A 17,437-nucleotide genomic window follows, 5' to 3' on the forward strand; every position below is an offset into this window, starting at 1 on the left:
TCACACAATTATCATTACTCCAGAAATAAGACACATTAATTTGTCACTCTTCAGTAGACTATATATAAAATGCGATGTGATGTATTGGTGATTGTGAATTTGCTTCTTTATATATGCTTGCCTCCATGTACTCAAACAGCAAGGCATTCAATGATGTGCTGCAGGGCCTTTTTCCTTTGTTGCTGTTCATGCTTAACCTTTTGCCCCCCTTTGAATCTTACAGTATGTGAACTCTTAACAATATTCACTGTTGGGAGATGGAGCACAATTAAACTACTTCTATGTAATCCACAACTAGACTGCAATGTATCTCAAAACAGTAACGTACATTCTGTTACATGTGTGGTTACCAGAGAACCATTTACTCCGTACACACCATCTTTATTCCTTTGTCTGTAGATGCAGAGATTTCCTGATATGCTAACACTAAATGAATTAATAGTGGGAACTCTAGCCTCTGTGGAATAGATCCTCGCCTGGTGAAAATCTGCACAACACCACTGAAGTCAATAGACAGACCTATACTGATTTTTAAATCAGTTGAGGATCTGGCATTCTGATTGTAAGAAATTAACATATTTTTTTCAATTAAGTTCCAAAGAAACCACTCAATAACAATAGGATAAAGGTAAACAAAATTGATTTTATTAGAAAGTACTCCTTTTAAGTGATTAATATATTGACTCCCATTGTATAAAATTTATAAGGAGGCTTTTCTAAGAATCTGAAAGCTAAATGTTAATGTTGCGCTCAAGTGCTGATTTTAAATAAATTACACAATCTAGAGCTAACCAGTGATTTGGCTGACAGCTCAGTTCATAGCTTTTGTTCAGAAGCATTTTTGAGACTTTATTCCCTCAATTACCAGCGTTATAGAGGAGATATGTCAGATCCTATAAGTTACAAAACAGTTGTCTGTCTTCAGTAGCCTAGTTCGTGCATTGGTGCTAACATAGGCCTTATTTCTCCAAACACTTACATATATGGTTAACTTTAAGCATGCTAGTGGTCTGATAGAAGTAAATGGAAATTATAACATGCTTAAAATTATGTACATGCTTCAAGACTTTGTGGGTTGGAATAACTTACTAAAATTTGTAGTGGATTCACCATCACTGATAATTTTTAAATAAAGATTGGATGTTTCCCTAAAAGATATACTCTAGGTTATTTTGGGAAAGTCCTATGGCCTGTGTCTTACAGATGGTCAGACTAGATGACCACAATGGTCCTTCTGGCCTTGGAATCTATGAATCTAAGGTTCTGGCTCAGGGCCTTTGAGACAGAGTGATTCTTGGCTCTCTCTTCAGTGGTATGAGTGATATTATGTGGATAATTATGCTTGATTCAGGAAGAGGTCATCATTATTGTTTGTCCCTTCAACACCCCATAGCCACGACCCAGTATTGTTACTTATCTTTCTGTAATTCAGCGTCTAGGTTAGTGGAATATGTCCATACAGTGGAAGTCTTGGTTTATGCACTTGTTTTTGTCTCTCTTTTTTTACTGAAGACATCCTGCATCATGTATGATGGTGTAATCCATGCAAGGCAGTATAGCAACAGCGTAGGAGTCAGTTACAAAGTACCAATGATGATCCTACAGGATTGACTGAGTTTGGTACCAATTTTGTGTGCATGGCTCAAGCACGACCATATTGGGCCACAGTGCTCCGCAGTTGACCTTCCCTCCCCCTCAAGTACACCAGATGTTTACAGTGCTCAAAGGTTATACTATCCCACAATATTTGAAGTTTTTGCTTAGCCCGATGGTGTTTCGGTGAAAGGCGTACACTTGTGTCTTGCTCAGGAACTATGTATGATAATAATTTCTGAGTACACTCAGGAATCCAACTAAATTGTGCTCAGTGTCCTTAAATCTTTTCGATTGGATGGCAATGCAAAGATCACTTGCATAAATGAATCTTCACATGTCAGGGGAATTCTGGTTGGTCATTTGTGTATATGTTAAATAGCAAGGGTAATAGCATTGATCCTTGGGGCAATCTGTTGCACTGAGTGTGTTATTGACTATTTTGACCACCTAGCTCAACAAAGAATATTGATTTTTGAGCTCCAAGGAGATGACCTGGAGCATCTTGCTATTTCTCAAAATTCTTGCCAGTTTAAATAGAAGTACACAGTTGTTCACAGTGTCATAAGCAGCTGACAGTTCAACAAACACAGGCCCTGTAATTTTACATGTTTCAGTCATCTGTGATGTATTGGGTTAGGTTTGCAACTTGGCCACAGCATGAACATCCTGGGCAGAAACAGCCACTCCAAGTCTCCCTATGAGAAGGTCTAGTTTTCTGACCCATCTAGGAGTACAGGAAGTATACAGATTTGAGAGATCCTGAACTTTGTCTTAGAGCGGAGATGTTTTTGCATCTGTAAGTGAGACATGGACTTCATGCAGTAGGCAGCATGAGCTGCTTGTTGGAGCACATCCAGTTTGCTGTGACCGTTTGATCTCTGCTTGCATCTTAGGTAGTTGAACTCATAAAAATGCGCTCCACAGTGTTCGACCTCTCCTGTACCAAAGGTTCTAGTGCTTCAGCTCTGAGCTTCTAGATCTTGGTCTTCTGCCATGAGATATTCAACTCCATAGTTTGTGTGACATCTTGGAAACTTTGAAGGGCAGGGCTGAAATTCCCTGGCTTCTCTGTAAGCAAGCCAGCATTGTCTTCATAGTTTTGTTTGGTGAAAAGTTCTTACCAGCTTGACTCTGGTATGTGGAGTGGCAAATCTTAATATCCAGTTGATATTTTGACAGAATAGTGCCAGAGCAAGAATGTATCCCTGCTGCACACTTGAGGTTTTATGGAAACACTGCTCTCTTGCACCAGTACCGGAATGAAGGTCATGCACCAGATTTAGCAGAACATCTGGGACACCAGCTCGTTTCAGTGCAAGCCAGTCAAATCAAAAGCCACTTCGCTGTTGATATATGCCACATATTTTTTTAAAAAAGAAAGAAACATTGTCAAAACCACCTAGTTGTGTAGACCTGGCCTGTGTACACAAGTGTTCTTATTACTTTTTCCCTCATCTTCCTGCCCCCTTGCTCCCTCTGTCTGTTGCAACATGTCCTATTAAACTGTACATTTTTTAGGGTAGGGAGCAGTTTTTATTGTTTGTTTGTGTATCACCTAGGACAATCAGCCTGATCCTGATTGGGGGCTTTAGGCACTACTAGAATAAAATATTGATAAACATGCAGCACGGCCACCCACTCAACTATGGTAGAGCTGTGTGCTGGGAATTATATGGCAATGAAATGTGATCATGAAATTATTAACTTAGCATTCTGATTCAATTGAAAAAATAAAGAGTGAGGGGAGAACATTTAATTCCTGTTAATAATTTATCATGCACAAAACAAAATGACTGTTAAGGGATGGATTTTTTTCATATTTTTGACTGGCAAATTTTCCATGATCGCTTCACTCTACATGGAAAATAGGTTGATTTTTATTTTTTAGGGCACACGTTCCACACTGAAACCCTGGAGAAGGCTTAGCTTGCACTGTTTTTCTGACAGGTATAAAGTGTCATTAATTCAAACAATTAGTGTAAATTCTGTTAACCTTATATATAGGTATTTTAGCAGCAGTCATTCTTATAGTGCTGGTTGTTTCAATGATCTCATGTAATAAGAACATGCCTGTTCTCTCTTCAATCCACGTGATATTAGTGCTGAGTACTGCTATAATATGGCTTGTTCCTGCCCCTTTGTGTTATCTGTGCTGGAGGACAGGATTCAAAACTGAAGTCTGACACCGAGGCTTTGGCGCAGCAACAATTTTCAGAGAAAGCTGAGCAATTCAATCCCTTTTCAGTCAAACTATTTTTAAAGTATATTTTAGGAAATACTTATGCCTTATTAAGAGCTTTAAAGAGGTTATTTGGTTTTACTTTTATTGGCAGACATCAGTGTTAGTTCTTTCCTTTTTTCCTCCGGACTTGGAAACTTGCCAATAGAAATTCAAATCCTTAGGGTGGTTGGTGGAGCCTTGGGGATATGGGGATACAAGTATGCCCTGTCCTCCCAAAAATAATCTGTATATTTGGTAATAGCACAAATGGATGTTGTGGGTAATATTTGCACTTTAAAATAAAATATTTTATATGTTTTTGCCAAGCATAATTGTAAAAGTTGAGACTAAAGTAATTAAGGCTATTCATTATAAAGAATACCCAGTTCACTCTAGATATAGATGGAATAATACCCTTTTGTATTACCCACTTCTCTCACATTCACTAATTTAACCTAATGTTTAAGTCACTAAACAGGACACTGCTGTTGAGTTTCAGAATTGCCTTGAGATTGTGTCCCAGGAGGCATCTTCTTTCCACTAATTAAAGGCTAATTTTGCCTTGACATTTTTCTGCAAATTCTGCCTAACTCAGCAGCTTTCTCATTGTCGCTTTTGACTGATCTATTTATATCTGTGAGGGTATCAGCTTCCACTGACCATGGTCCTTAACATAGCCTCAGAAAAGTTTTGAACCATGTAAAGGTTCCTTCAGTGAAGAGCCAACAGTGTAATGACTCTGCTGCTGAGCATAGAATTGGAAGTGGATGCAATCATGCCCTTGTATGAGGAATGAAGATGAATTTTCTCATATGTTACTCCTTTCCTGAGTTGGCACAAAAGCTGCTATTTCAGGGTTTTTTTTATTCTAACTATTTAAAAAATAACTTCAAAATACCAAACTGTGGGCTGGATCACCCTTTCTCATGGTAAAACCTGCGTAAGAAGGTGAAAGAGGAAGAAAAGTATTGAAAGGATTCCATTGCTGAACCTCTCACCTATTGCTCCCTTGGAGCAAGGGTTTGCCCCTTCCCCCCATAATAAGCCATACTTCAAACCCCATATGTGTCTCAGGAGGTCAGTGCTATGCATATGGAGGCCCTGGATCGCCAGCTGTAATAGATCTGTACTGCCAGGATTCCCCTCTCCCGTGGCTGCTGCTGACATCACCAGCCCCATTATGAAACTGTTAATAGAAGCTCTGGTAATATTCGTTTTCCAAGTAAGCTCCATTGGGAATGTAGTGTCTTCCTCCCTCCCAATCAGCATGAGGCTGCCCACTCTCCTTCCCTCATTCTCTTTCCGGCTGTGGATCCTGATCCCACAGAGCCTCATCCATGTTGTCTTTGGAAGGGAGCACAATGCTAAATAATAGTCTTACCCCTTTTATGCAAGAATGGGAAGATCATCTCTGTGGTGATCTGGGGGAAACAATCTGATCCAGTAATTAACAAATAAATTGACATACCTAATTTATGTATATCTTGAAAGTATTTAAGATATACAAGTGCAAAATCAAGTATCTCAAACCAGTAAACCTCCACCCCTTTCATGTAGTTTATCAGCCAAACTGATTAGATAAAAATATGGTAACGCTATTTGTTCCTGCACTAAGACCTTGTACTAGCCTACAGTAATTTTTGTTCTAGCCTACAGTAATTTTTTTCTTTGAAATTTTTGAATAATTAGTGTTTCATAAAGTGAGAAACTAATAGCACTTATTTGAGCCAGGCTGAAGGAGTAGATACTGCGGAAGCTTCCCACTCACAAAGCTTCCAATCCATACTGCTGTTCCAGTTTGGGGAGGGATTTCAAACAGAGATTACCAATCATACAAAATTGTGTTGTGGATTTGTAGTGTGGAGACCAATCTTAGAATCAGAATTACTTTTTATATTGGATATACTAACACCTGAAAATGTTTTATTATGGTGTTAAAATAGCCTTAGCTGTTCAAAAAGTTTTCTGATGATCTTGTCAGGAACCCCTAAAAAGGTAGGAAATAATGTAATCAAATTGTAGTTCTGTCTGCTGCAGTTTTCAGCTTCTCTAGGCCTAAGGTAATGGGCCATCATAAGACTCATAAGGGAAGACTCAATCGAACCAAGTAACAAGATGAACAGCCTAGTAGCAATTGTAAACATCAAAAATCACATCTTTTTACATAAAGCGAACCATCTGTCTGTTATGGTAGATGGATCCCACTGATGACTGACTGGATTCCTCATACCTATTGTAATAGTACCAGCATTCATTTTCATGTTGATCCACTGTGTTAACAGGTGCTGGAATCCTGCAGAGATGGTGGTTCCTATGAACTAGTGTCAGGTGTAACTTGTTATCTCTGCTCAGGACATCAGAATAATTCATTAGGCATAGAGAACTTGGGTGTATGATAGAAGCTGAGGATGTGGTTTACATTTCTGTTGTTTGAATTCCCAGCAAAGCCAAGCCCAAGTGTGGAGTAAAGTTGGTCTACATACAGTGTGTGTGTTTGTACTCTGTTCTGGCCAGGACAGGAACTCCACTGGCTTTTGTTGTTTACAAGCAATGTCAAAAGAATCATTGAGTTTAAAGGAGATAGGGGAAAGCCAATTTATGTTTGCACAGTTATTATCCACCCAAGGAACAAAACAATTGATTCTGTCTGGAGAAAACTTTGCACTGAGGTAGTCATGACATGCTGCTTCTAAATCATATTGTTTGAATAGTAATGCGCCTACCCAACGTGTATAGGTATTACACACTTGATTTTAGACATATTGTCCATTTCGTCTTATGATAATTCTGAGCTTTCTGCGTTTCCATGGTTACATCAGATAGAAGCCAGTACTAGAACATACAGTGTTATTTAATCCCTGGACACCAGTTATTGGATTCCTCAGTGCTGTGTGCTAATTCAATAAGAAATTGTTAGTGCTAAACCCAGGTGTTTAAGGTTAATATTATAATGTTAATTCTTCTCCGAGTGCTGTCCCTGTGGGTGCGCCACTTCCGGTGTTGGTGCATCCTGACTCCGTCGATCAGAGATTTATGGTAGCAGTGTCTGTGCAGGTCACACGTGCGCAGTAGGCATCTCACGGTGCTGTTGGTTCCATGTCTAGCGTGCACACAACCCGCCCTCCAGTTTTTTCTCAATCGCCCTTGGCTGAAGACGGAGCTCTGGGGCAGTGATCATTACTCTTCCAAACCTTTCAGAAAAAAATACATTAGTTAGTCATATAGAAAGTTGTAGTTAGTGTTAATGTTAGTTTTTATTACCAAAAAAAGTTTACTTTTATCCAGTTTACCGTCCCTTCACCAGGGGTGGTTAACTGTTAAGATGCCTGGCTCCCCAGGCTTTAAGCAATGCAGCTCATGCTGCGAAGCAATGCCCATTTCAGATGAACACCCTTTCTGTGTCCAATGTCTTGGGGCCTACTGTAGCAATCTAAAATGGAGAGCGCAGTGTGACTGGTATTTCAGACTCAAAATAATCTTGATGGAGAAATCTCTCCAACCTGAGCCAGACCAACAGACCTCCTCTCCGGGCACCCCCCGCTGCAGGGACAGGAGACATGCCTTCCTCTAAAAGACCAAGGAAGAGGGCACAGACGTCTCTGCAGAGAGCACCACAGAAACAATGGCGGTCTCCTGCCAGGTCGCTACCCCTGATCCCAACACGTGCTTAGGTGAGCACCTGTGACACTCCTTCGGCACCTTCGGCACTGCCAAGTCCCAGGCGAAGGAGATGGAGTCAAGACACAGATGGCAACATACCTCCTCCATGGCACCGAATTCACCCGTAAGGGACCCGGTACTGAGCATCTCCTCAGGCACCATGCCTCTCTCCCAGATTCAGCCTCATGGGGGGGACATGGAGCTCCCCACTACTCCACTCACGATTTCAGCTGGCGGGGTAGGTGCACTGGGGCTTAAGCTATGGCTGGTGGGGAGGGGCACTGGGGCTGAAACTGGGAGCAGAACTGCAGGGAGCCCTGGCGCTTCCTTCTTAGCTAAAGCCCCAAGCCCTGGGGACCACTGTGGGGCTGAAGCCAGAAACAGCCATGGTTCTGAAGCCCCAGCACTACCACTGGGTCTAAAGCCTTGAGCCCTGGTGCTCCCACAGGGCAGAAGCCCAGAACCCCAAAGGTCAGAAGCCCTGAGGCCCCCACCCAGAACCCTGACCACCCCCACCCTGCAGCCCCAACTCCCCCCAGCCTGTAGGAGTTGGGGCTAGCACCTAACACTAGTATTGTGGTGCAAGCTCTTTATAATGAAAGTTGAGCTTACAAATATAGCATTATGTACAAAAAATAACTTCATTCAAAAATAAAACAGTGTAAAACTTCGGAACCTACAAGTTCACTCGGTCCTACTTCAGCCAATCGCTCAGACAAACAAGTTTGGTTACAATGTGCAGGAGATAATGCTGGCCACCTCTCGTTTACAATGTCACCTGAAAGTGAGAACAGGCGTGTGCATGGCACTGTTGTAGCCGGCATCGCAAGATATTTACATGCCGGATGCGCTAAAGATTCATCTGTCCCTTCATGCTTCAACCACCATTCCAAAAGACATGCGTCCATGCTGATGACAGGTTCTGCTCGATAACAATCCAAAGCAGTGCAGACAGACGCATGTTCATTTTCATCATCTGAGTCAGGAGCTACCAACAGAAGGTTGATTATTTTTTTTTGGTGATTCGGGTTCTGTAATTTCTGCATCGGAGTGTTGCTCTTTTAAGACATCTGAAAGCATGCTCCACACCTTGTCCCTCTGATTTTGGAAGACACTTCAGATTCTTATACCTTGGGTTGAGTGCTGTATCGATCCTTAGCAATCTTACATTGGTACTTTCTTTGTGTTTAGTCAAATCTGCTGTGAAAGTATTCTTAAAACGAACATGTGCTGGGTCATCATCCAAGACTGCTATAACATGAAATGTATGGCAGAATGCAGGTAAAACACACAGCAGGAACATACCCTTCTCCCCCAAGGAGTTCAGTCACAAATTTAATTAACACATTATTTTTTGAAGAAGCATCATCAGCATGGAAGCATGTCCTCTGGAATGGTGACCGAAACATGAAGGGTCATATGAATGTTTAGCATATCTGGCATGTAAATACATTGCAACGCCGGCTACAAAAGTGCCATGCAAACACCCGTTCTCACTTTCAGGTGACACTGTAAATAAGAAGGAGTCGGCAGTATCAACCGTAAATGTAAACAAACTTCTTTGTCTTAGCAATTGGCTGAACAAGAGGTAGGACTGAGCAGACTTGCAGTCTCTAAAGTTTTACATTGTTTTGTTTCTGAGTGCAGTTATGTAACCCCCAAAAAAATCTACGTTTCACGATAAAGAGATTGTACTACAGTACTTGTATGAGGTGAATTGAAAAATACTATTTCTTTTGTTTATCATTTTTACAGTGCAAATATTTGTAATAAAAATAATATCAAGTGAGCACTGTACACTTTGTATTCTGTGTTGTAATAGAAATCAATATATTTGAAAATGTAGAAAAACATCCAAAATATTTAATACATTTCAGTGAGCATTCTATTGTTTAACAGTGTGATTAATCGCGATTAAATTTTGTAATCATGGTTAATTTTTTTGAGTTAATCGTGAGTTAACTATGATTAATCAACAGCCCTAGTTACAACTTAACTTCATGCTGCTCCAAGAAAGAAAGAAAAATCAAAATTAAACCATTCAAATTGAATTTTTTAGAAAAATATTTCCATGGTTACATTAGTTCCCTTACTAATTAACAACTACTGCAACACCACAATCTGTTCCATTACATATAGTGAGTGTTTTGAAGTTGCTATGGAAATGCTATTAACTCAATATTGATTTTTAATATATTTGCATCTCACATACATGATTTTCGTGACATTCTTTTTTGTTGCTACATTTGCTTTCTCTGGTCTCTGCCCTCCTTACTACTTATAGCAGGGGTTGGCAAACTAAAGCCCCCTGCCTGCCCTGGCCCCGTGCCGCTCCCAGAAGCGGTCAGCATCATGTCCCTGCAGCCCCTGGTGGCGGGGGGGCAGGCAGAGGGCTCCACGTGCTGCCCCTTGCCTGCGGGTACCAACCCCAAAACTCCCTTTGGCCGCGGTTCCCCGTTCCTGGCCAATGGGAGCTACGGGGGGTGGTACTTGCAGGCGAGGGCAGCAAGTGCAGCCCTTTGCCCCTCCCCACCCTCAGGGGCCGCAGGGATGTGGTGCCAGCTGCTTCCGGGAGCAGCACGGGGCCAGGGCATGCAGGGAGCCTGCCTTAGCCCCGCTGTGCGCCGCTGACACCCCGGAGTGGCTCAAGGTAAGCTGTGCCAGGCTGAACCCCACACCCTGAACCCTTTCTGCACCCTGCACCCCAACCCCATGCCCCAGTCCTACATTCATGACCCTGCATGCAATTTCCCCACCCAGATGTGGCCCTTGGGCCAAAAAGTTTGCCCACCCCTGACTCGTACAGTGTACAACAACACTGTAATCTTGAAAGAGGTACTCCAAACAAAACTGCTCTAGTAGTGTCATTACGGCTTACAAACGCAGAGCTACTTTTAATTCCTTCCCCTTTTAACAATATTATTATTAATATAATTACCTTTTACATAGAGCTTTTCCTCTGCAGAAAATGCAGTTTTACAAAGGTGGGTAAGCATTATCATCCTTATTTTACAGAAGGGAAAACGGAGGCATGAGGCAGCTAAGTGATTGGTTCAAGATCACACAGTGAGTTAATGCCAGAGCTGGGACTAGTACATAAGTCTCCTGTTCTTAACAATAACAACACCTTGCACTTCTCTATCACTTTCTATCTGAAGACCTCAGAGCTGCTCACAAATATTAACTAAGACCTTGTCTATGCTGGTATTTTTGTATTTGTGCAGCTACACTAATGCAACTGCCCCAGTGCAACCCTTGAGGTGGATGTGCCAGACCAATGTAAAAAATGACTTGCACATGTGCAGCTTAGCCCAGTTTAAAATGATCTAACCTTCTCAATGCCTGTATGACATAGGAAGGTATTATCCTTTTTTTTCAGGTTTGTGTCTGAGTCTGGAATTGCATCCAGATATCTCCACTCTCAGTCTTATGTTTTGGCCAGAAGGCCATCTTCCTCCTCCCCGCCCCCTTCATAAAACAGGAAACAAGCTGATTCCCTTTTATACTCTGAAAACAATTAACGCTGTGCTCAGACTAATTTTGAAAAAATTACATTCATTTTGATGTTCTTTATAGTTTGTTTTGAATCCTAAAGAAGTACAATGGGAACAGTGTCTCCTAATCATACAGCCAGGAGTTATCAGAGGAAATCTTTAGAATGCAGTATAATTTGTTTTACATAGCCTACATCACACAAAGTATCAAGGCATGCTTTACTGTAAGAGAATGTGTTTATTATTTCTCTGTAGGTTAATTGTTTGGTTAAGCTGTGTTTATCCTCGTTTGCTAATATAATGAAAAATTTTAGACATTTAAAGAAAATAAAACCACTCTTACAGATGAACATTAAAATATTAGGGGGAGGGAAGTTAGATATTTTTAAAACAAATAATGTAAAATATTTTTGTAAAAGAGAGGCTGCAGTCATCTCTGTGAAGGAAAACTGAACACTTGAAAGTCAATGGGACCTGTGCTTCTAAATTCCTTGGAAATACAACATCAGTGTTGGTTCTGTCAAGGGCATGGGTGTTGCCACACGTTAGTCATGCAAGCAATCCCATAGAAGTCAGTGAGGCTGTGAGTAGTGTTACGGTTATCGGAATCAGGCTCTGTACTGGGTGCTGTTTTAATGGGCTTTTGACAAGATATCAGGTTCAGATACCTTGCATGGGGATACAGAGCTCTGATTTACCTATCTATTATAGGTCTACTCCAGGAAATCTTTCTGTTGCATGTAAAGTCAATAACAATAATTATTACTTATTACATTCATGCAAAGGGGTCCCAAACAGATCAGGGCCTTTTTGTGTAAGGCACAGTATAAACATATAGTGGTCTATTTGTCCATCCTTAAGACTCCCCATTTTGGATTTACAGAAAGTGGTGTACAATGCTTTAACAGTATCATAAGGAATAATATAAATATAAATATTTTGTGCATAAAATACTGCAGCCCTGAAGTCTTGGCATTGGTTCTTATTCCCAGTACTCTCTGCTGTTTTCCAAACTAAAGACCTATATAAGTTTAGACAGTGACACCAAAAGAAGCCAAATTAAAACTCCATTTCTATTTAAAATTATTTCAAATTAAACTTTGGGCTACCAAATCTTTTTGTTTTGTGTTTGTACAGCTCCTAGCACAATGGGATCCTTGTCCATGACCAGAGCGTCTATGTGCTGTAATAGTATAAATAATAAAAAATAAGTACCTGTTTGAATATTTCATGAAGATTTCTTTGGAGATTATTTAAATAAAATATAGAATAGTTACCTCTAAAGTTTGGGCAGGACTTCCTTCAAATTACTAAATGGCAGATTTATTCAGTATTTAAATTAGACCATTGAGACAGGGTAAATCTCTCATTAATCAAGCAAGCAATTAATCTCTTCTTCAGTTCTCTATTTTTAAAATGGGAGAAATTCCCCTTTGTAAAATACTGAGATATTCAAGTCAAAGATGTTATGTAAGTGCAAAATTTTATTATTATTATTTATTATTGAGGAAATCAATGTAATGTGATTTCTTTAATTTGAAATTCATATCCTTCTGTATTAGAATCTGAATTTGAATCTAGAATCTGTTGTACATAAATAATCTAAAAAATCTTATCATATTTGTGAAAAAAATCATAAAATAGAATATGAAAATTTGAATTCTTAACAGCATTAATATATCGCTACAGAATACTGGTGTGCTTTGGATTCTAGACATGTCAGAAGGACATATAGTCACTATGTGTTTTTACTGAAGGTGTAACATTACCAAAGATTTTAAAAAGTAATCTACAGACCTATTATACAATATCCTGTGTCTGTTACTGAATAGAAATATTTTGATTGTGTTCAAAGTTGAAATATTTGACTTCTTAATTAGAATTTATATTGTTCTTTTCTGCAGCTTTAAGTAGGAGATAGTATCATAGCATGTGAATTAATGATTGCTATTTTCTTTTGCCAGTACTTCAGCTTAGGCTGCAGCAAAGACGGACAAGAGAACAGCTGGTGGACCAGGGCATCATGCCACGTAAGACTAATTTTATTTACAGTAACTTGTATCATATTTCAAGACATATAAAATAATTGAAGATGAAAATTTCTAAGGAAAGCAGTCGTGATAACTTTGTCATTTGATTATGTTCATGTAATACCTACAGGAAAATTATAGCTAATTTAAATAAGAGGTATTTAAAATACAAGGTAAAGACAGTAAACTAAATTAATCTGCAGACAGAATAGCCACTGTGTTAGCATCTCCCTAGAGTTGGAGACATTTGAAATAAGAGCAGACAAATGATAGAAAATACTGGGCCTAATTGTTCTTTACAACAGTTTAACCTGTGAGTAACTTCACTGCAAATGATTGAATTACACCAATGAAAGCAAGTGGACAAATAAGGCTTACTGAATGACTTAGGAAGTCATTTCCATCTCTAATTCTATGATATAGTCTAAAACAAAGTTACTGTTTATTAATTTAGTTACAGTTTGAAAATGTAGATAATTTAGATGCTTTTTATTAATCAGGTACAGTTTGAAAACTAACTTAATTTAGTTATGTTAGTTGTATTTACAGTACTATGTATCTGAAATTACTATATTGTATTTTTAAAAATATATGGTTTCTTTGTAAATGATTTCAGTACTTTAAAGTAAACTAACTATATTTGGTCTTAAGGTCCATTTTCCCCCTTGACTTTGCTTATTTAGGGTTAGTGGCTGTTTCACAAGCACAAAGGTACCCTAAAGTCAGTTTAATCAATAGCAGAAGATCCCCATGCATAAGGGGTTTGAGTGGCATAGAGCTGCTGTTCCAACTCCAGCACCACCACCGCTCCATGCCCCATGAAAAAGGAGAGGGCTCTGGTTGTGGTGTTTTTATGCCCTGGCTATCCCTGACTGCCATAACATTCTTTAGGGACCATAAGCAGCTTGACCAAGGTAGAGCAGCCTATGGCTATTTTAACTTATGCTAGCCGGGTGGAAGGCAGTCCTAGGATCAGGGGAGTGCAAAGATAGATTAAAGCCACCTTTGATACCACCATCCCTAGTTGCATTGAATACTTTTTTCTCCCCCACCTCTGAGCATCTTTATCTTAGTCCATTTTTAGAATCAGTGGAAGTTGACAATGTCTAGTAAGAGAAAACTGGACTCCGTAGATTATGGACCCCATTAGAAAAATTATTCTTTATGCAATAAACAAATAAACCTATTTAAAATTACAAAAATACATTAGTTACAATTATTATAAATAATATTCAAGTCTTCACTGGTTGAAGTCACAATTCGTTGCATTCCTTGCATGGCTTCTTGAAATTAATCTCTTCTTGAAGTTTCCAGTTACCCAACACATCTGAGACTGCTTAACCATAGTATCCTCTTAACCTTTTCAGTACAGTAGTGGCTTATCAGTAAGGCTACATTTTAGTAAAGGATATTTTTAGTAAAGGTCACAGGCAGTAAACAAAAATTCATGTCCCTTGACCTGTCCATGACTTTTACTATATACCCCTGACTAAAACTTTGGGGGTGGGATACCACTGAGCAGGGGTGCAGGTGCTGGAGCGGCAGCACGGGTACTGGGGCGGGTTGCAGCTGCGGGGAGGGCACCATGGGTGCTGCGGCAGGGGCAGGTTTCCTACCTGGCTCCTGGGAAGCGGCAACCTCCAGCTCCTAGCTCCACGTGCTGCCTCCACTCGACCCCAAATCCCGGTTCTGACGCTCCCATTGGCTGGGAACCTTGTCCAATGGGAGCTGCAGAGGAGGTGCCTGCAGGTGGAGGCAGCACATGGAGCTAGGAGCTTAGCCTGCAGAAGAGAAGAATGAGGGGGGATTTGATAGCTGCTTTCAACTACCTGAAAGGGGGTTCCAAAGAGGATGGCTCTAGACTGTTCTCAATGGTAGCAGATGACAGAACGAGGAGTAATGGTCTCAAGTTGCAGTGGGGGAGGTTTAGATTGGATATTAGGAAAAACTTCTTCACTAAGAGGGTGGTGAAACACTGGAATGCGTTACCTAGGGAGGTGGTAGAATCTCCTTCCTTAGAGGTTTTTAAGGTCAGGCTTGACAAAGCCCTGGCTGGGATTATTTAACTGGGAATTGGTCCTGCTTTGAGCAGGGGGTTGGACTAGATGACCTTCTGGGGTCCCTTCCAACCCTGATATTCTATGATTCTATGATTAGGAGCTGAGGGAAGGGAGTTCCTGTCACCCTTCTGGGGAGCTCCCCCCACCCGAGGTAAGCACCGCCCTGCACCCCAATCCCCAGCCCTGAGCCTCCCACACCCAAACTCCTGGTGCTAGGGAGTGAGGAGGTTGAGACTGCCCCAGCAGCAGCTGGTGCGGCTGGCCCAGGGGCTGCCTGAGCTGCTCAGGCGGCTCCCAGGCCAACTGCAGGGGCTACCCCAGAAGTCACGGAAAGTCATGGAATCCGTGACTTCTGTGACAAACACGGAGCCTCACTTCTCAGTGATCTTCATCTATACCTTATCTCTCAAGGACAGCTGGGCTTTCAGCTACCATGTTGCAGACTTCTTACACTGTGGAGTGGGCTCGGAGGGCACCTTTCTTTTTCTGTCTGGGAATCAACAGACCTCACTAGGAAAGTGAAGAGATCACACTTTAAAAATACAAATGTTTCCAGGATTTTTTCCCTTAAATGTTTATATTTTCTTGAAAATTGCTTCAGAATGAAACACAGCATTATGGTGCTATCCTATTTTAACTGTACTTTACTTTGAATATTTTGTGTTTTTACAATGTTTAAAAATAGATTAGTGCAGACAGTTCTTAGTAAAAGACAATTTCTATACCTGCCTGTTGAATGTTTTGTGCATTGATCTTTCCTGTATTTATTATTAGAGAAAATAAATCATAAGTGAAGGGTAATGTAGTGGGACAGATGTCCCACTACATTATTTCAGTATTTTGAATGGTGGCTGATAAAATTCTACCATAGAGCACTTTATTGGTAAATAGCTAGGGGACACCAGCATATGACATAGGTAACATAAAATATTAGAATTTATTAGGGTATCACAGTGTACCTTTAAAATGTTCTAATGTGCTCTGCCTATGCTTGAGAAGTGGAGTTTGTTTTGCCTTCATGATCGACAGCTTTGCTTAGCTACAAATCCCAATTTAGAATCTGTACCTCTGTTATATCAGTGAGTTACAGTAATTTTCTATGTGAGAAAAAGACTTAACCTGTACATATTTTAACAATGAGTTACAATCTCAGAGTGGAATGCCTCCCTGTACAGAGGGCCAGCACAAAGAATATGCAATACTTCAGTCCCACTTAAGCTGTCTGCACAGGGATGAATTTAACCTTCAGTAAATACAAGCAAATAATAAATAGAAAGAGTCAGGTGTTGGGCAAGTAAAATGGAGTCCCATACCGGATGTAGTGTTGAGTGCAAGATGCCTATCCTTAACTAATACACTGATTAGAGCATTTCATTTGGAAACCATTTCCTGTCAGTTTAACTCTTTCTTTCTTCTCACAGCTTTGAAAAGCCCAGCTGCATTCCATGAGCAGAGAAAGAGCTTGGAACGAGCCAGGGTAAGGGATGTAGTTTATACTTTCTTTAAAACTATCAACGTACTATTAATATCTGAAAAAAGAAAGCTAATTTATTACTTATGAAAAACAAAAATAGATCAGAAAAAAATGTGAGGTAGGCAGTTCTCAGACTGCATAGGACGTTTTATTATCATTGCAAATAGTCTATGGTAATATTCTGGAAGAATCCCTAAAATTGAAATGCAACATTTGTAGCAAATCTCTTGTGTTGCGTGGGAGTGTTTTAATTCTCCACCGATACCAGACAGGTTGGGGGCTTAAATGTGACAGTACTCTATTGCAGGTCTTCCCCCAGTCCAAGAAGAGCACTGTTAAAATGACAATAGAGAAAGATGACATGTTTTGTACAAGGAAACAGGCCTTGCCTGTGCTGAAGTTTTTATGCACCAGTGCAGCTGTATCAGTGTAGGTACTCTAGTGGCTAAAACTGCATTGTGGATAAGCCTTAATCCAGGCAAGAGGGGAAAAAATGCCGCTGTCATATGATCCATCCTGACATCCGGTGCTCTAGGACTTCAGCAACAGTTGTAGTGCCTGCATGCTTTTTCTGTAGCTTGATCCAGCTTTGGATCATTGTAAAATTTACTGGCCTTTCCCCAGCACCAATTCTTGCTCATTCTGCCTTCCCCACTGGTTGCCGTGGAGACACACCAAAGAACAAAGCTCAGTGGTGCATGAGTTGCTGCATACTACACAGAATCATAGCAGTTCCACTCCGTTTACATTCTTCCGCAGATGTGGAATGCAGAATATTGCCCTTAGATCTATTTCCAGTCTGCCTGTCTTCAGATTCAAGAAGTCACCACTGATCTGGATCACATTCAGAATTACCTTAAATTATGTAGAAAGGGATGGGGCCATTGATACAGCTACTGCCA

The 17,437-nt window shown here is 40.4% G+C and overlaps 1 protein-coding gene and 1 long non-coding RNA gene across 14 annotated transcripts in view; one reads left to right on the forward strand and one right to left on the reverse strand.

The window, feature by feature from the left end:
• MRTFB (myocardin related transcription factor B) overlaps window positions 1-17,437 on the forward strand; it is a 203,050-nt gene that overhangs the window by 121,340 nt on the left and 64,273 nt on the right. For 11 of the 12 annotated variants that reach the window (XR_012161142.1, XR_013636400.1, XM_073362400.1 and 8 more), the window contains 2 exons: window positions 12,936-13,001; window positions 16,483-16,538. Coding sequence is in view for 10 of the 12 variants with exons in the window: in XM_073362400.1 (XP_073218501.1) it covers window positions 12,936-13,001; window positions 16,483-16,538 (122 nt within the window). In the remaining 2 variants the exon portion in view is untranslated. Of the gene's footprint in view, window positions 1-7,238; window positions 7,716-10,492; window positions 10,544-12,935; window positions 13,002-16,482; window positions 16,539-17,437 lie in introns of those variants that run through there. The other variant, XM_073362394.2, reaches the window with a different exon arrangement.
• The window catches only part of LOC140918318 (uncharacterized), a 95,467-nt gene continuing 83,971 nt past the window's right edge, over window positions 5,942-17,437 (reverse strand). For both annotated transcript variants that reach the window (XR_013636401.1, XR_012161145.1), the window contains exon 5: window positions 5,942-7,008. This is a non-coding gene — a long non-coding RNA (uncharacterized LOC140918318). The remainder of the gene's footprint in view (window positions 7,009-17,437) is intronic.

This window comes from Lepidochelys kempii, chromosome 10, assembly GCF_965140285.1.
Source record: "Lepidochelys kempii isolate rLepKem1 chromosome 10, rLepKem1.hap1, whole genome shotgun sequence".
NCBI lineage: Eukaryota > Metazoa > Chordata > Testudines > Cheloniidae > Lepidochelys > Lepidochelys kempii.